At 40.8% G+C, this 18,803-nt stretch overlaps 2 protein-coding genes across 3 annotated transcripts in view; both read left to right on the top strand.

Annotated features, from left to right (window-relative positions):
* Window positions 1–3,356, top strand: part of TBC1D23 (TBC1 domain family member 23) — a 45,510-nt gene extending 42,154 nt beyond the window's left edge. Inside the window, exons 19-21 of the mRNA XM_061454424.1 lie at window positions 727–862; window positions 1,469–1,663; window positions 2,844–3,356. Coding sequence (XP_061310408.1) covers window positions 727–862; window positions 1,469–1,663; window positions 2,844–2,925 — 413 coding nt within the window. The 3' untranslated portion in view covers window positions 2,926–3,356. The remainder of the gene's footprint in view (window positions 1–726; window positions 863–1,468; window positions 1,664–2,843) is intronic.
* Window positions 3,357–8,369: 5,013 nt separating this feature from the next.
* Window positions 8,370–17,402, top strand: NIT2 (nitrilase family member 2). 2 transcript variants are annotated; one of them, XM_061453898.1, is made up of 10 exons: window positions 8,370–8,404; window positions 9,946–10,064; window positions 12,840–12,960; window positions 13,080–13,168; window positions 13,682–13,775; window positions 14,593–14,667; window positions 15,080–15,158; window positions 15,345–15,443; window positions 16,546–16,601; window positions 16,992–17,402. In XM_061453898.1, exons 1-10 carry the CDS (start codon window positions 8,377–8,379, stop codon window positions 17,078–17,080), a joined length of 849 nt encoding a protein of 282 aa, XP_061309882.1. In that variant the 5' UTR covers window positions 8,370–8,376; the 3' UTR covers window positions 17,081–17,402. The 2 variants fall into 2 exon arrangements, with proteins under 2 accessions (XP_061309882.1, XP_061309883.1); XM_061453899.1 differs by lacking the exon at window positions 8,370–8,404 and adding an exon at window positions 8,838–8,970.
* Window positions 17,403–18,803: the final 1,401 nt, after the last annotated feature.

The raw sequence follows: 18,803 nt of genomic DNA on the forward strand, positions 1-18,803 counted from the left end.
ATTTGAATAAGCAAACCCAATGTATAAGAAGTAAAGTTCATGTTACTTTGGTACAGAAGAATGCGAAAAGTGAGCCTGTTTCTGTATAATTGTTTTTGTGAAGTTTAGTGTGGGTTTTTTTTTGTGGTAAATAATTGCAATTTGCTGTAAAAATTGAAGCCTGCTGTAGGTGGCCCTGCTTTGAGTAGGAGAATTAGACCAGGTGACTTTCAGAGGTCCCTTCCATCCTCAGCCATTCTGTGATTATGCAAAATGAGAATGGGCTTTATTTCATTCATTTAAATTTCATAATTCTTTTTTTGGTGGAAACCTTTTGAAAAGCATGGCTTTAATTCTGAATTGCTTTGAAATAAATAGTTTAAAAAAGTGTAGAAAACTGAGTACTACGCACCCATGTAGTTAACGTGGTTCTGGTAGTCCTTGCCAAAACCTATTGGTGTTGTAGATGCAAAAAGTTCACATGGCTGCAAGGCAAGTCTGGACTGCAAGTGTAAGAAGTCCCCTGAGTTGAAAATAGTTGTCTGCTGAGAGAGAATTAAAAGAGAAATATCAGATATGCATGCCTTTTCCTTTCTTCACTCTGAACGATTGTTTATGGCTAGGTAGGCCTTGGCTTGAACCAGTGTAGCTGCAGTGGATTTAGTGAGTTGAAAAATTGTCTGATGTTGTGTTTGAAAATATTTTTGTTTTTTTTTTTTTTACTTCTACCTCTTCCCTTAAAAACAGATGAAATTGATAGCTCTTCGATGTCAGATGATGATCGAAAAGAGGTTGTCAACATCCAAACATGGATAAATAAACCTGATGTGAAGTATAATTTCCCCTGTAATGAAGTAAAAGAAAATGGACATATGTTTCCCAGGTACTGGAATTAGTTCTAAGCTTCATCAAAATGTCTGTCATGATACATATTTTATATATATACATATATATATATGAGCCAGTTAAGTTATTCTTTATATTAAACTAGGAAATAAAGGTGTAAAACAACCTAGAACAAAATGTTAACACTATATTTGCATTCTTGTATTTGCAGTTTTACAGAATGGTAATTATGTACAAAACCTAGTATGAAGTCTTGCTTTGTAAAACAAGATAGTAAGAGAAGTATTCTCAGTATACATAGGCTTATTTTTCAAGACCAGGTAGACCCAAGTACCTGTGGCTCCTGTGTTTTTTTTTTCTTGTCTACTTGTTTGTGCCTTTTAGTACACACCCATCTTGCCCCTAAAATTTAGTGACCTTGTTAATCTTGCAAGAGCAGAACATGCTTTGGCTTCCCCAAAGAGTACAAACCCTGTTGAATCTAGGTAGCAGAAAATTATGATAGACTTTCTCTTGGTCAGGGTCAGATTTGGGAACTTCCATCTGTCTCCCTCTAAGTAACTTATTTGTAGAATTTAACTTTCTAAGTAACTGATATTTAGTTCATTAGCAAATTTAACATGTATTTTTCATTTCCTTAAAGTCATCTCCTAGTAACAGCAACTCATATGTACTGTTTGAGAGAGATTCCATCACGAAAGGGACTGGCCTACATACAGTCTCGACAGGCACTCAACTCTGTAGTGAAAATCACATCTAAGAAGAAACATCCAGAACTGATCACCTTTAAATATGGAAATAGTAATACTTCAGGCATAGAAATTTTGGCAGTTGAAAGGTAAGCCATTTCAGTAGCAGAGATGTTAACGATATCCAGAACACTGTAAACAGGAAATCAGGGGCATGCTATAATTGAGCTGAAAAGTAATAGTTTTTATTTAGAAACAGATAATTCAAATGTGAACTAGAAAAAGGTCAGCAGAATGAGTAGAGTTTACAAGACCCAGCAGAGAGGAACTCCATGGTCTGCAATGACAGTTGCTGGGGATGGGATGCGTGCAACTGGTTTGGATTTCTGTTATATGTCTTAAATGAAAACAAAGCAGACAGTACTGCAGCCAAAAGTGTGGATTTGTGAAAAGTGGCATTTCAGAAAGTGGTGTTTCTTCTGTGTTGTCTTTTCTGGGACATCAAACTCTTCCTGTGCATTGCACAAGGAGTCCAGAAGCGTAACCTCAAAACTCTGAACCCCTGAAACCTGGTTCCTTAAAGTTAGGTATTGCCATGTGCAGCATTTGTGTGCTCAAGCTGGGGTTAGTCAGAGGAATGGGTACGTAGGGCTTGTTTTTTGCTGGTGTAGCCTGTTGTTTCTTGGCACTAACAAAGTTGGTGACACCAGTTGGACATGTTCTCATGCTTTTCTTTGGGGAGAACAGTGTGCAGGGGTGCTCTGGTTTTACAAGAAGTGAATTTCCTAGCTAACTAGAGAAGTTGTTTTATGCCTGTTGACTTCTTAGAATTAAATTAGTTGGGTAGTAGGTCAGACACAGATAAACGAAAAGGTTGCAGAGAACTTTGCTGCTTGTTGAATTACTTCATCACCACCCTGTTGGCTGGAGCAAATCCAGAAGAGGGAGGATCATAAATATGATCTATATATAGAGCTATATATGAGAATTAAAATAAAAATAAAATATGAGGACTGCTGTGTTTCAGTCAGACAGTGCTGTCTGTAGAGATCCTAACCTCTCTGATCTATGCTACTGTCAATTAATGAAGAACTTTTCCTTTCCAGGATGGCCTGTGAAGTACTACTCAACAGTTCTAAGTTCACAAATGAAAGCATCTCGTAGTATAAATGGGAATTAAATGTTACTTTCTCAGTAATTTTTCATCTCAATATATTCCCCTCCTGCTTCCCCCTAGGTTGTGCCAGAAGAAAAATCAAAGCAAGAATTATGGAATTAATGCTCAATAATTTTATAGTGAATTAATGATTTTTTTTTTTCTTTTTTAAGGTATTTGATTCCAAATGCAGGTGATGCTACCAAAGCCATAAAACAACAGATCATGAAAGTATTGGACGCCTTGGAGAGTTAATAACTAAAGACTTTTTAGAGAATGGTTTATAAAGAAGCAACCAAGATACTGTATGTGGATACAAGCTGACTGTTTCCCAACTGAATACTAACTTAAGAGAATTTTTCTGTTTGCTGATGGGAGTGCCTGAGTAGCAGGCTTAAGATAGGGTAAATTATTATCAACTTCTGATGGGATTTTTAATTTTTCAATTATATTGGTTTGGTTTCAAGAAATGTTTATTATATAGGTCAGTTTGTTTCATTTTTAATGCAGCTTTAATGTGAGTCATCTGTATCTGCAAGAGAAAATGCAGCTAGGCTTGCATTAAGTGTGTTAAAGCAAAGAAGCACTGCCAGATAGAGAGAAGCAGTTGAAAACAATGGATTTTAAATTTCTGTTGCTTGAAAGTAAAATATCTCCATTACATACAGTATATAAATTTGACTTAGCCTACTCACAGTATCACAGTATGCTAGAGATTGGAAGGGACCTCAAAAGATCATCTAGTCCAATCCCCCTGCTGGAGCAGGAACACCTAGATAATGTTACACAGGAATGTGTCCAGGCGGGTTTTGAATGTCTCCAGGGAAGGAGACTCCACAACCTCCCTGGGCAGCCTGTTCCAGTGTTCCGTCACCCTCACTGAGAAGTTTCTTCTCAAGTTTAAGTAGAACCTCTTGTGTTCCAGTTTGTACCCATTACCCCTTGTCCTGTCATTGTTTGCCACTGAGTAGAGCCTGGCTTCATCCTCATGACACTCCCCCTTTATATATTTATATACACTAATAAGGTCACCCCTCAGTCTCCTCTTCTCTAAACTATAGAGACCCAGCTCCCTCAGTCTATCCTCATAAGGGAGATGCTCCACTCCCTTAATCATCTTCGTTGCCCTGCGCTGGACTCTCTCCAGCAGCTCCCTGTCCTTCTTGAACTGAGGGGCCCAGAACTGGACACAATATTCCAGATGTGGTCTCACCAGGGCAGAGTAGAGGGGAAGGAGGACCGCTCTCGACCTACTAACCACCCCCCTTCTAATACACCCCAGGATGCCATTGGCCTTCTTGGCCACAAGGGCACAGTGTTGGCTCATGGTCATCCTGTCGTCCACTAGGACCCCCAGGTCCCTCTCCCCTACAGTGCTCTCTAACAGGTCGTTCCCCAACTTATACTGGAACCTGGGGTTGTTCCTGCCCAGATGCAGGACTCTACACTTTCCCTTGTTACATGTCATCAAGTTATTCCCTGCCAACTCTCCAGCCTGTCCAGGTCTCGCTGGATGGCAGCACAGCCTTCTGGCGTGTCAGCCACTCCTCCCAGCTTAGTGTCATCAGCAAACTTGCTGATAGTACACTCAATTCCCTCATCTAAATCATTGATGAATATATTAAATAATACTGGTCCCAGTACTGACCCTTGAGGCACTCCACTAGTTACAGGCCTCCAACTAGACTCCGCCCCATAGATTACAACTCTCTGGCTTCTCTCCTTCAGCCAATTCACAGTCCACCTCACTACCTGATCATCCAGACCACACTTCCTCAATTTAGCTGTGAGGATGCTGTGGGAGACTGTGTCAAATGCTTTGCTGAAGTCAAGGTAGACCACATCCACCACTCTGCCATCATCCATCCACCGTGTTATTTCCTCATAAATTGGAGATTGGTCAAGCATGACTTCCCCTTGGTGAAGCCATGTTGACTGCCCCTCATAACCCTCTTATCCTTGATATGCCTTAAGATGGCACCAAGGATAAGGTGTTCCATCACTTTCCCAGGGATGGAGGTGAGGCTGACCGGTCTATAGTTACCCGGGTCCTCCTTCTTGCCCTTTTTGAAGACTGGAGTGACATTTGCTTTCCTCCAGTCCTCAGGCACCTCTCCCATTTCCCAAGACTTGGTAAAGATGATGGAGAGCGGTCTAGCAATGACTTCCGCCAGTTCCCTCAGCACCCGCGGGTGCATCCCATCTAGACCCATGGATTTTCTCTAACCCATTCCTCATCGACTAAGGCAAACCGCTCCATTGACCTGACTTCATCTGAGGTCTCAGGGGTAAAGGACTCTTCAGGACTGCCTCCGGCAGAGTAGACAGAGACAAAGAAGGCATTCAGTAACTCTGCCATCTCTGTATCTTCTGTCACCAGGGCACCCATCCCGTTCATCAGTGGGCCTACATTGCCTCTGGTGTTAGTTTTATCTGCCATGTATTTGAAAAAGCTCTTTTTGCTGTCCTTGACCCTTCTCGCCAGGTTTAATTCTAAGGAGGCCTTAGTCATCCTAGCTGCCTTCCTACATCCTCTAGCAGCAGCCTTATATTCCTCCCAAGTGGCCAGCCCCTCCTTCCATCACCTGTAAACTCTCCTCTTCCACTTGAGCATACCCAGCAATTCCCTATTTAGCCACGCAGGTCTCCTGGCCCTCTTCCTTGACTTTCTATGTGTTGGGATGCTCTGATCTTGAGCTCGGAAAAAGCAATCCTTGATACTACTCAGTAGTAGTAAGGTAGTATCAAGGACTGATTGATGCTTGGGTTTATGAGCAGAACATAAAGATCCTAGCAGTACTGGATCCTTCTCATTAGAAATGGTTAAGTCCAGCTTGGGCTGCAGATAAATGGAAAAATGCAAGCAATTTGTAAAATTGACTTTTTTAAAAGTCTTATCCACTACTATATTAAATAATTTGAAATGTTGGTAGGGTATTTTTAAATCCTAAAACAAAGTGTGGACAATAGGCTTTTACTACAGGGTTGAGATTATTTTATTTTTGTTAATTATGCAAAATTTCACATTTCATAGGTTGAGGCTGTTTCTCTTGTAAAGATGAACATGTGTGTTGAAATGGAAGTTAATGCTTCTTGACAGAATGTGACAGTTGAAAATAAGTTACCTTGCTCCTCAGAAACAGAATTTCTAAGATAGTAATTAGACCTTTAACAGCCTTCAGTTCAGCACAGAAGTATGTGCTGATTGAAGGTGTGTTCAGTAAGAAAATGAGCACACACAAAGTGAAGAGATTCAAGCACTATATGCCTGTGATAAATGTGTTCATTATCTGTTGCCTTCATTGTTTCAAGCATTTTTAACTAACATCATCTAAACTAATAAATGTTTCAGAGATAGCAGCTGTGTGATTGCTTATCAGCAGTTTTCCACTTGTTCCAAGAACTGCTCTCTTGTTAAATAAGTTCAGTACAGGAATGTCCTTGTGGCTGAGGCATAGCATCTTTAGAGGCTGATGTGGAAATTACCAAAATGAAAATGTGTGAACTTGTGCAGCATCGGGAGGTAAAATAAATGAAACTGATCTTTAGAAAAAGTCATTCTAAGTTATTTTACTTGGAATCAAGCTGGGGCACCTTAATTCTGGGACTAACTCCTTCTTTATTTCTTTATTTTATTTTTTTTTTTTTTTCTGTCTTAGTATCTAAGTACACACCAATAGAACTTGAACTGTTGAAGATATTTGCATGAATTGCACCTGGGCCAGTGCTCACGTATTTATAGTTTTGCCCAGAAGCTGTTTTATTACAATTTCCTCTTCCTACTCCCTTCTGAAAATTTCCTGAAGAGTCTCTGACTCTGTGCCTACTTCAGCAATGAGATCTTTTTCATGGAAAGATGTTTGTGTTACTGTTTATAAACTGCAGTTGTAAATAAACCAGTGCAATTTGAACATAACTTGTTCTGCCTGAAAGCATTTAGTTGCATACTGTTTGAGTTCTCTGAATCAACAGTTTTTTCTAAGGGTATTTTGTAAATGGAAGTGAATTTGATCTTTGGAGTGGAAGAAACTGACTATGGATCAAATATGGCAAAACGATACAACACATTCTACTAGTCATTGGCAGGGTGGTGTGTAGAAAGTACACTCAGTTGTTAAACAGGTGTATTTGGGTATTAAATATGGAAAGTGGGTAACATGCATGCTTCTCTGAGGACCACAAATACAGACCTTTTCAGATCTACAGAAAATAAAGCTACAGTCAGTTCTTGAATCTCTTCTGTGTAGGAATGTATAATCCAAGCCTAATTATTTGTAATTTTCTGAGACAATGTGCAAGTTATCAACAGACTCCTGATCTTACGAAGCTCAGTCCGAACTATGAATAATTTCAGTGCTGTTTTATGCCTCTCTACCCACAATTTAAAGGCTACTCTTGCCTCATAGCGTATGCATCTGTAGTTAGTGTGTCTGTTAAAAAACCTGTATTGCTAAGCAGAAAATCCAATTATAGTACTGGAGTGACTGTTTCTGAAAAGAAAAAGCTCTTCTACTTCCTGTCCATCTTGGAGGAATTTTTTTTTTTTTATTATTTTGCCAGAGGTTTGCAGCCTCTTGTTTTATTTTGCATGCACTGCTGCCTGTGGTTGTGAATGTGAGATGACAGCTGCAGTGTTGCTGGGGGCTTAATTTTTATTTTAATCTGTTTTGGTGATAGAAATAAGGTCTGTAACAGGAAAAATCCACTCTTAGAGTAAGCTCTCTTGCTAAATGGGAGCTCTTTTGTGTTTTGTAGCCAGGGTCAGTGCTTCTGTGTTCACTGATCGCTCTTCAGTTCTCACAAATCCTTGTAGATTCTGATCTCTATGAGAATTTGTACAGAACTTCTCGTGTATTACCAAAAATACTCGTGACTCTGGAGGTGCAGTTTTATTTACACTGCCTTTTCCAGATGTAATTGAAGATTACTTGCTGCTCTTGCAGTTTAGACCCTGTTAGGCCTTACATGTGGGTTTTACACATGCATAAGATATGGATCACTCTCGGTTACTCATCTTTGCCCCTTCTGCTCTCATCTATTTTCAACTCGTGGAGATACTATTGCATGAGCAGTACTGCCTCTACACAACATGAACCCACAGTTCTACTAACTGGCTTTTAAAAATCTCAAGATTGTAACATAAATACATGAGGCAGCAGTGCTCTGTATTGAGTAAAGGGGAGCACTCAGTGTTTAAAGCTAGTAATAAAAACAGCATGGCAGTTAGCATTTTGAGTAGTAGCTTAGGAGATGCTGTTCTTGTAAAGGAAGATGGTGATTCCCAGGTGAATAAGTTAGCTGTAAACTCGTACAGACCTCTTGGAACGAGCCCTTAGCAAACATTAACACGTTCTAGGGCTGGCACACCAGCTTCGTGGGGCACCAAGAGGCTGAGATGCTTAGCGGTGTTTTTGCCAGGTGCTGATTTGGCACCACAGCTGTACTCCCAGGAAAGCCTCAGCGGCACTTAGGCCCCGAGATACTTCATCCCCTGAACCTTCCTGCACCGCTGCCTGACAAAGCTGCCGTGGGGAAGCGCTTCAAAATCGGGTCGAGGAAGGAGCCGGACTTCTGAAGGCAGGGTAAGGTTGGTTTTTGCATGGGTACTGTGGAGGAAGTGCGCCTGCGCTTCTCCCTCCGCGACACTAGTGGACTACAATTCCCGGCAGGCCCGGCGCTGTGAGGGAGGAGCTGGGACGCTCGGAGATGCAGGAGGTGCGCGGAGCCATGGCCAGTGAGTGGTGGTGGGCGCGGAAGAGCGGGTTCTACCGCTGCTCACGCTCCCGCCTGTTCCTCGCTACCGGTCGGGTCCCCGCACCGGCCCGCGGCGTGGGGAAGAAGGGCCGGGGTGGCATTGAGCCTGCCTCTCCGGCGGGGCTCCGGCCTCCCGCCCCAGGCCTCAGCCGGTCAGAGGCGCCGCTCCAGATTCGCTGCTCGCCCCAAAGCTCTCCGCGGAGCCACCGCCTGTCACCAGACCGCTGGGGCCGCCCCGAGCCGCTGCCGGCGCCTTCTTGTCCCCAGTGGGTCCTCACCTTTCGCTGGACGCAACCAGGTGGCCGCAGAGCTGGCCGGTGCTCCCGGAGCTCAGTCCTGGGGCTCAGTGCTGGGCGTTGCCCCTCAGCCTTGCTGGGGTGGGAAATAACCAGCCAGAGGGAGCTGCCCGCCTTGCTACGGCTCAGTCCTGGAGCCGCTGTTCGTGAGTCTCCCGGCACTGGTGCAGTGATCAGCTTGTCGAGGAATGCGATCTGAAACAAGCGCGACAAGCGTAGCTGCTGATGTTTTTAAAAACCCTGCTTCATGGTGATACAGCTAAGAACCATGCTTTGATACACTTTCATCTGGTTGTGGTTTGCACTGCTATAGCTTATCCTAAGAATTGCTTTTAAAGAAGTTTTTGAGGCCGCTTAGCAAGGCTGGAAGGAGAGATCTTGGGCCTCCCCAGCACTGTTGAACGTTTCTCTGTATTTGTTACTTCTACATCTGATTGTTTTTAAACAAGACCATGGACACAAAACCATGCATTCTGTTGTGGCTGAGCTTTAATTTTGCCCTTTTAACAAAATCCAAAACTGAGGGGTAGGGAAAATAAGTTTAATGGCTTCCTGGTGTTCTAAACATTATGAGAAAGAAGTTAAGATTTTTCTTTGTAGATTTTGTTGGGTTTTTTTTGTTTGTTTTGTTTGTGGTTTTGTTTTGTGTTTGTTTGTTTTCAGAAGTGAGTTTATGCCAAAATGTAAATCTTTTTGGTGTCAGATTTCTCTGAACATGTGCAACAAATATGGGAAAGTTTTAGACACATTCCCAGTATGGTTATCTAGGTCTGGAAGCCAACTATCATTACATCTATTCAAAATCTCAGTGAATCTTTGTTTACTCAATAAGACAAATACTGAGTCAGTTGAATCAGTTCTTCCTGTTTACCTGACCAGCAAGGCTGTGTGTTGCTTGCAGCTTTTTCTTTATATTATAGTGATCTCTGAGTGCATCTCATGGGAGTTTTCCAGGGAAGAGAGGTGCTGTGAAACCGGGGTACTTATCTTTGTGAAGCCTTTCATTAAAAAAAAATAAATAAAAATAGGCAAATGCTAGCAGCATTGTGTTAAGAGACTGTTTCCAGAGTCATAGGTGGACTGCAAAATGAGTTGGAAGTGGTTTATGCATATGTTAATATATAAGTAAATCTATTTTGTTAAATGCTCATTAGTGAATTGGAATTTTGAAGATTTTTTTTCCTGGGGGAATTCTGCTGACCAATTTTTTCTTTTCTGCCACTAGACTTCCGCCTAGCTCTTATTCAGCTCCATGTATCTGCTGTTAAATCAGAGAACCTTCAGAGAGCCTGTGGGCTGGTGAGAGAAGCATCAGCTAAAGGAGCTAAAGTTGTAGCTCTTCCTGTGAGTACAGATCATGGTCTACAATAGTACCTGTAACTCAAACCCTTGGAAACCCCTTTCTAGTGTTACTAATGTATTATGTATTCCTGTTTCTTTCTGGATAGCTTAGATGCTTGTATGAGGCTCCAAAATAAGAAAAAACAAAAAAGAGCAGGGGTTCTGTCTAGAGGCATACTTAAGAGGGAGACAGGAAGGAGAAGAAAGTACTGTCTTTTTTTCTTGTGGCATAAGAACCTGGTTAAGTTTTTACTGGTTTAAATCCCAGGCAGTTCTGTTACTGGTATGTTCTGGTTTCACCAAAGTGGCGCTTGTAGTTTGAGTCTTTGCAGAAGCCTTGTGTGCTACAAGTGTAAGGAAAGGCAATTTTCAGCTAAAGTATGTTGGTATGAAGATGAAAGAGAACAAGTATACAGTGACTCTTTTTGCTGTAATTGTTCCAGATTAGATAGTACATGAGAAACATGATAGACATTTTTAACAGGTAATTTGTGGCTGAATTATGATTAAAAAACATTTCTCTTGTGACTTCCTTTTGTGGGATCATAAATAGTCACTTAAAATTACTGATAATTTCTGATTTACTTTCTGGACTTCAGTCGGGATCACCTTGCTGAATTTTCACACAGATGAGAGGGTGCTGGCAGGGAGGCAACCTTCCCAGTGCAGCTTGGAGCTTTTTCCTCTCTTCGTGGGGGTACATGCGTTACCCCGTGCCCTGCAGCATCTGACTCAGAAGTGCAAAGTTCTCTGGGTGAACTTTTAGTCTGAATGCTTTACAGTCAGAATGTTTTCCCCCTGCTGTCACAGGCAGGACAACACAGTTCCTCTGTGCTAACAGTTCTTGTGTTGCAAATGTGACCTTTGATTATTCTGGCTGAGCCAGATTATCTATTATTTGCTAGTTTCATCATGTGTACAAACATTGAATTTTCCAGACCTATTTAGTTGAGATACTCACCTTGCCAATGATAATCTATGCTTGTGGAGTAAAACCTGTAAAACAAGGGCAAGCTTTTCACAGGCTTTTGGGAGGTAAATTTTGTTCTGGCATTGGGATGTGGGCATGAAATACTCTCTTCACTTTTTTTTAAGTCACATTATAGAAAGAAGTAACTTGCACTGACTATATGATCTACATTTCTGCAGTGGCATGTGGCAGTTTCCCTGTGACGTGTTAGCCTTGATGTGTTATTTTTTTTTTTTCATTTCTGAAGCAGGAAAAATTTGTGAGAGAAAAACAATTTGTAATGTTTATAGATAGAGAAATAAAAACTGAATACATTTGAATCTAGAAATTGATAGAAAGCAATTCAAAGATCTTTCTCTGTATTCTTACCACTTTGGAGAGCACAGAAATGGGTCTTCTGTGTAGACATTCTACAGTTTTGTTCCAGCATCGGCTTAGGAGCAACCTCATTCACTGCTGCTACAAGCTTGCTCAGAGCCCTGCCTGTCCTTGTGAGCCCATGGTTTCAGTCCCACCCTCACTGACACTGCAAGGGGCTAGATGCAGGTGGGGGCAGCTGGCATTGCTTTCGCTTCCTTGAAGTTCAGTCCTGCATTTTCAAAAGCCTGGGAAGCTCGTTTGACAGCCTGCAGAGACTTCCCTTCTGCACCTTCTGTGTACAGACTCTGCTGTGGGTTAGCTCGCATCTTGCTTGGCCTAGTGACTGTATATGTGGCAAAAAAGTCCAGCCAATTTTGATTTATTTATTCCCCTCAATACAATCCTCTGCAGTTATTAGGAAGTTTGCCTGAGTGGTTAAGGCATAAATTTTTATAGTGCTATTCACAGCTTGATTTTTTTTTTCTTTTTTTTATTTTTCTTTTTTTTTTCTTTTTCTTTTTTTTTTTAGGGGGCAGGTGGTGGTATGTGATGTGTTTTGTTACAACTTCCAGTGTGCAGAGGTAATAGTTGAGGCAGATGCTTGGGCTGAGAATTGCCTGCCGAAGAGTAGGTGCTGGTACTGTTTAATAACCTACCTGTGGTCTTCAGCTGTACTCCCTTAGGGGACAAAAAAAGTGTTGGGGGATGTCACACATCCTCACAGAGCTGCTAAATGTAGCGCAGAGCCAAAGTTCTGGATATCTTGAACATCTCAAATAGCTTTTAACCATGTAGTTTAGACATCTAAACTGCTCTGTTAATCTTACTGTCTAAAGATTACATGCCTGGTTCTGAGGGATAGCAAATCTTTAACTTGAGCCTAGGACAGAAGACGCTGTTCAGTTGTGAGGAAATGGTGTTTGAAAGATTTTTTTTTTTTTTTAGCAAAATGAGTAATTTTGAGAAATGCGTGCTTTTGCGTAAGTCTTTTTATAAATTAAGACATCATGGGTTGCGGATGAACATGAGCATCTCAGTTTTGAGAGGATTTATTTAGCTTGTAACTTGTCAAATAAGCTAGGTGGAACTTGGTTCATTGTTCTGATGAGAACATCCCTTGTGATCTTGCTAAGTCTAGACTGACAAACGTGCTAGTCTTGTTACTTGCAGCTTGCAGGAGGCTCCTAGCTCACGTCCTGTTTGGCATGCAGTCATACCAACACACCTACTGCATTTTCTCTAATTGTTAAAGGTCTCTCTGGCCTCCTGAGATGCTTTCTGGTTTGCTTATTGAGCTCCTGTAAACTAGACTCCTGTAACTAAAGATTGAATGAGAAAATGAGAACACTGATAAAGAAGAGTTAAAAAGATGAGGTACATCTCTTTGCGGTGGTGTTATTGGATTTTGGGATTTTAACTGTTCTTTTTTTTTTTTTTCTGAATTCCAGGAATGCTTTAATTCGCCCTATGGAACCCAGTACTTTAAGGAATATGCAGAGAAGATCCCTGGGGAATCAACACAAAAGCTCTCAGAAGTTGCAAAGGAGTGCAGCATATATCTTGTTGGAGGTAGTTTACTCTTGGTAACCTGTCTCATTGAGGGAAAAATGTACCATGTCTATCAATGCCACTGGCTCATAATTCCATATAATACATTGGGTGGAATCTTTGTTCTCATCTTTATAAAGGATCCATTCCGGAAGAGGATGGTGGAAAACTGTATAATACATGTGCTGTCTTTGGGCCTGATGGTGCAATGTTGGCAAAGCACAGGAAGGTAAGATGGCAGAATGTTGTCATTAGAAGGTTTCTCAGCAGTGTTGCAAAATTATTTTATCTGTGCCTGAAGGTGATAGGCAATAGTAGAATCTTGCATTAATAATAAGCTGTGTACTGTCAGTAAAACTGCATGTGAATTTTATCTGGGACATGCAAACACCCCTTCCAAAGGCAGTCATAAATTTGTTCTGGGTAAGGATGACAAGATGCAGAAAGCGTAACTGGCTTTTCTCAGATGCTGGGAAAACTGACTTGGGTTTGTTTTGGAGGGTGGGGGGTGGCTGGGGAGGGTTGGGTTTTTTCTCCCCAAATACCTTCAGACATGTATATTTCTGTAAAGAAAAAACTTGCTTTAAATCATCTTTAGCAGATTTCACAATCTTAACCAACGTTTAGTTGAGATCCTGACAAAAGAGAAGTCTCGATAATGATAACTAGAAAACACATGCCCAATAGAAAGAGGCTGAAGTACCAAGAACAGAAATTGTTATTAATCATACTATAATTACAGGTTCATTTGTTTGACATTAATGTTCCTGGGAAGATACAGTTCAAAGAGTCTGAAATGCTGAGTCCAGGGAATAGTTTCTCCATGTTTGATACTTGTGAGTATAAGACAAGCCCTTTCCATAAGGACTTCTACCACAGAAACACCACAGGAGTTCTCTTCCCCATCATGGATTCACCGTCAACCCAGCAATGGATTTTTAGACTAACAAACAGATTTATATCAGGCATTTGAAAACCGTGGCAAATACAGTTTAAGTTTCTTCCAAGTGTGTAGGTCACTTCTGAGACTTTTAGAAAGGCAATGTTGTTTGGAGCAAGTGATTGAGGGACTGAGTAGAAAGGGTTGAAGCATACATCATGGCACTTCCCTTAAATAACAGTCCTATTGGCTTGCTAAAGAGAAGTTACTGTATTTATTTTTTTTTTATAGCTATTACATCTTTAAAATGGTTCCTATAGAACATGCCTTGAAAAAGAATATACGTAGCAAACAGCTACACTGGCAGATTGTTTCAGGTGAGGATGATACAATAATGGAGACAGTAAATCCTATTCCAACATTCTTGAATCAGCTACATTCTTTAGTCCATGAAGAGCAGCGAGTGCTTTTTTTCTTGAGAAGAAAACAAATGGAAAACCTGCAGCTAAATCAGAGAGGAATGTATTATGCACAGACCTGCATTAACATGATTTTGTGGAAATGGCTGGTTTTTTTCACAGTTTTCCTGTCATCATGAAGCATGACTTCTCCCCCACAAATAGCCAATACTTGTTACAGATAAGGATACACATTTAAATATAGCTTCTCTTGTTACTGTAAGACATGTAAAATAACAACTGTCAGGGAGTGTTGATTGCTTTCATGTGCTTCTGGTAGTAATATGATTGTTGTCTCTTGTATTTTGAGAACAGCATACTGTAAAGTGGGCCTGGGCATCTGCTATGATATCAGATTTGCTGAGATGGCTCAAGTCTACGGACAGAAAGGTGAGGCTGGGTCACCTAATGGAGCACGGTTAGCCATAAGGCCTGAACTGTGCCAAAGTGTTTCAGGGTGGTATATACTGTATGTGATCAGGCACTCTTACCTGCACCCAGTAACACTGAATGCTTCTTGTGGCTGAGGGTTTGTTATTGAAATGAGTGTTCTCCTTGGGCAAATTAACAGTCATTTCCTGATACACGTTTGCCAGTGTCCCCACTTTTATCCCCACTTTCGGTAATGTATGACAGGGCTTTGTTGACATAAGTAATTACTTGTGTAAACATGGACAAGCTCTGGTTCCATTTTGGGGGATACTGTAAGAAACCTTGCCTTGAGTCTCAATGTGAAGGACCACTCTAGGGTACATCATCTTCCCATTAATCATGGTTGGGTTCTAATTTTCTTTTACTAAAGGTTGCCAGCTGCTGATCTATCCAGGGGCTTTTAACCTGACAACAGGACCAGCCCATTGGGAACTGCTACAAAGGGGCAGGTAAGAACAAATAACAGCATATCCTCCTGTTCCAGAGGGAGCTTTAGCACACAGAACCCAACTCTTCTTGTGTTCCAAATCACACTATGAAAGAGTGAATTCTTTCTCTTCTGCTTAATAAATTGGTATTAAAAAAAAATTTACTCTCTTTTTTCTCCCCTTTCCATTATTTTCCTGTTAACACAGAGCTGTTGATAATCAGGTATATGTAGCTGCCGTATCTCCTGCTAGAGATGAAAAAGCATCCTATGTTGCGTGGGGACACAGCAGTGTAGTAAATCCATGGTGAGTTCAGAAAACAAAACAAAACCCAAACCCCACTTTTTCTTGTTTAAAAGGTAAGTTTTACTCAGCCATAACACTCCAGTCTCACATTTCCAACTACTCTTCAAAATATCAAGTTCTTGGTAAGAAGTACCTAAGACTAAAGCCTATATTTTCAAAAGCACGCTTTAAAACTGACTGAAAAATGAAAAGGAAACCAAAACTAGTTTAACAGTATTTATTCTTTTTAGTAGCAAGAAAGCTACTTAATTCTAGCATTTAGCATTAGTTAAGCTGCTGACCTTTTCAACTTGTCCCTGAAGTTCAGTCTGTTATGTATTATGCATTATGGTAATTCTCTGTGCAGAACTGAACCATTTTAAATGACTTACTTACACAAAACTATTCCATTTCTCCAAATAACACTGCTTTGACATAAAGAACAAGAAGAGTATTTTCAGCTAGGCAAGAAACATATTCTGACTTAAGCAGAAGTCACAGAGGTGCCCAGGAGGTAAAAGCGACCAAATCTTCAAGCAGTTACTTTTCCAAAGAAATCCACTGATGATTTATTCTCTCCCGATGACTGCAAAGTAAGAAAAGCTTTATCTGTGTCTTGAACTTTCAACTTTGTGTGATGAAAGCAGTCACAGAACACCTAGTGAGAGACAGGATAAATAATGTTCAGTAGCTTATGCAGAGTAAAAGTATACTCATCTTAAAAGCCAGCAGGATCTGAAAGGAGAAGAGGTTAGTCTTTGCCACATCTGGTTGTCCCTGGTGAAGTTGTTTCTTGCCCCATGAGTTACATTGCATGCTGACATGCACAGGGTCTTATAGTTGCCTTTATCATGATTCCTGATGCCTGGAAACACCCTTATGTTAAGTAAAATATGCATATGTCACATATAATATGTGTCACATATAATATGTATCACATATAAAGCCTGGAAGCAATTTCTGTCATGCCAGAGTTATGAATTATGATGCTATTTCTAGGACAGCCTATCTTTACAGCTGTAGACATCAAGGGAAGAAACTCCACTTTGTACAAACAGCACCAGCTGGACTGATGCCTTGAGGCCTCTTTCAATGCTATGAACAAATGTGCTTCATTTTGCAGGGGTGAAGTCATAGCCAAAGCTGGGGCTGAAGAAACAGTTTTATACACAGATATAGGTAAGGGTAAAGGGTTTGGGGTTTGTTCTTTTTTTATTTCCCTGCTTTTTTCTTGAGCACAGGTCATGAGACTTAAGGAGAGACAGTTTTGTAAGTCTGTAAGCTTGCACGTGCAATTAAATGATGCAGTGTCTGATGCCTTCTCTGTTGCTAGATGAAAGCAGGAACAAGCAGCCCTTGACTACCCTCTTCCCATTTCCTTCCTTATGAGGAAGCTGCCACCTCAGGAAAGAGCAGTTGAGGATTCCTTCAGCCCTTGCTGCCTAGCTGCAGTGCCCTGCAGGACCATTCTCCATGAAAGCTGCTCTTTTCCCTGCCTTACCCCAGAACAAGTCAGGAGTCGTCCTTTTTGACTGTTGTTCTAATAGCTCTTTCTCTCTTCCCCTGCAGATCTGAAGAAACTTGCAGAAATACGTCAACAGATTCCTATTTTAAGCCAGAAGCGTTGTGATCTCTATGGCATAGAGATGAAAAAGTGAAGCTGGGTGAATGGGAGGGTGAAGCTGGCAAAATGGCTGCTGCTTTCATCTTGCGAAGGCTTCCTTCATTAGCTGTTCCACAATCTACTGCTAAATGTGCCAGTTAATTTAAAAATTTAAAAAAAACTCAAAAACAACAAACGCAAAAAGAAACAAGCCACACAACCCCACAGCCACCAAAAACAGCCCCCAAAACCAACCAGCCAACACAAACAAAAGATTTGCTGGTATAATTCTAAAATTGATCCAAATACAACTTTTGTATCTCCTCTTGTACTCTAGTATTTCATAGTAGTTTACAGCTATGCTAAAGATGGAGGTAAAATCAAAGATGGAAGTAAAATCAGTTCAACACAGTAGTAAATTAATACTGCTTTTTACATATCACGGTGTTTTAGCTAGCTTTTTGGGAGTTTTTGTGTGGAACATAGGAATGGGAACCTTGTCCTCTGAAGTCAGTCAGCCTTAGTATAAACAGTCAATTATCAAATAATCTAGAAGTGTGATTCTTCCACCTCTCTCCTTAGCTGGATGTGCCTTAAAGTTCCCTCAATGTCCAACATCTGTACTTAGAAAGCTTAAAATTTCATACACTAAGCAAAACAGGCCAAATCCTGCCCTGCACGATTTAGGGGTAACAATCCAAGAAGCTGCCAGACTGGAGTACTACTATAGAAGAATCTGTAACAGGGTTTGGCTCATGTCTTTCCTCAAATATATTAAATTCTCCTTACTGCAATTCTTGTTTGTTGCTGAAGTGGTGCAGGTTACTGTTTTCTTAAAGCAATTCACATGCTGGCACACCTTTGCTCTGTATACTGCTTCTTTAATACAATGTCTGACTAGGTTTTAATTCTGCTGCCTGGTAATCTTCACCTGAAAATGGTGAATCAGTCAAAGGGTTAGAAAACCTGCTGTGCTGAATGAAGTCTTTCTGCCCACCATCCTTGAGAAGACAGGTACTTTAATGCATTATTGCTACCAAAGGCCAGCTTCCATGAGCTGCATGGGAAACATTCCTCACATTGCTCTTGTTGAAGAGACTTAAACTGATTACTAAAGGTGGCTTTAAGTGCTTAAAACCAGCCTTTACCACTAGGCTTTTAGTTTTTCATCAGCAAAAATGGTAAAGCAGTAAGGCTAAAGATTTCAGAATACAAAATGGAGAAGGTTCTGTCTTGCTGTAGCTGCCAGTTCCCCTCAAAACCACCTTACCTTTTTATGTTTAGTCATCCTCCTCTTCCCACAGCTGCTCTCCTGACCTATTTTTTAATGTTCTTTTGGCTTATCTGGAACAAGTTAAGTCTGTGTTTTATAGAGGAAAATTAATGGTTAAATTAAGCCAAACCCTGAGGCTTCTTTCCCTTCAAAAGACAGGTCACACCATTCCATGCCATGGCATTATCTATTCCAGCAGGCATTGTTTGTTTGGTCTGTACTTTTTTTGCTGCATTTTGGTGTACATACTGTACTGGAACTCTTAAGAAACAAGCCACAGAGCATAAAGTGAAATGAAGATTTATTTGTTGAAAAATAAATATTAAAAAAGCAACATTTACCATTTGAGTCAAGTTTCCTGCTTTAGATTAATGCTTCCCACATTCTCAGCCAGTAGCATCCATGATGGTCATCACTGGGCTCCAACTTCTGAATCATAGCAGCTATTGCACATGCAGCAGAGGAGCTAAGTACTACCTTTGGAGAATTACAGTGCAAAATTCTC

The sequence above is a fragment of the Pezoporus flaviventris genome, unplaced genomic scaffold, assembly GCF_033815535.1.
Source record: "Pezoporus flaviventris isolate CSIRO_AGI_PZ_B2104156 unplaced genomic scaffold, CSIRO_AGI_Pfla_v1 ptg000015l, whole genome shotgun sequence".
Taxonomy (NCBI): Eukaryota; Metazoa; Chordata; class Aves; order Psittaciformes; family Psittacidae; genus Pezoporus; species Pezoporus flaviventris.

Bases quoted from the DNA above. Each gene is read 5' to 3' on its own strand.
- NIT2 (XM_061453898.1), top strand. From the start codon at position 8,377: ATGCAGGAGGTGCGCGGAGCCATGGCCA. The intron at 13,776-14,592 runs GTGAGTATAAGA...TTTTGAGAACAG, and splicing joins TTTCTCCATGTTTGATACTT to CATACTGTAAAGTGGGCCTG. The intron at 15,444-16,545 runs GTGAGTTCAGAA...TTCATTTTGCAG, and splicing joins AGCAGTGTAGTAAATCCATG to GGGTGAAGTCATAGCCAAAG.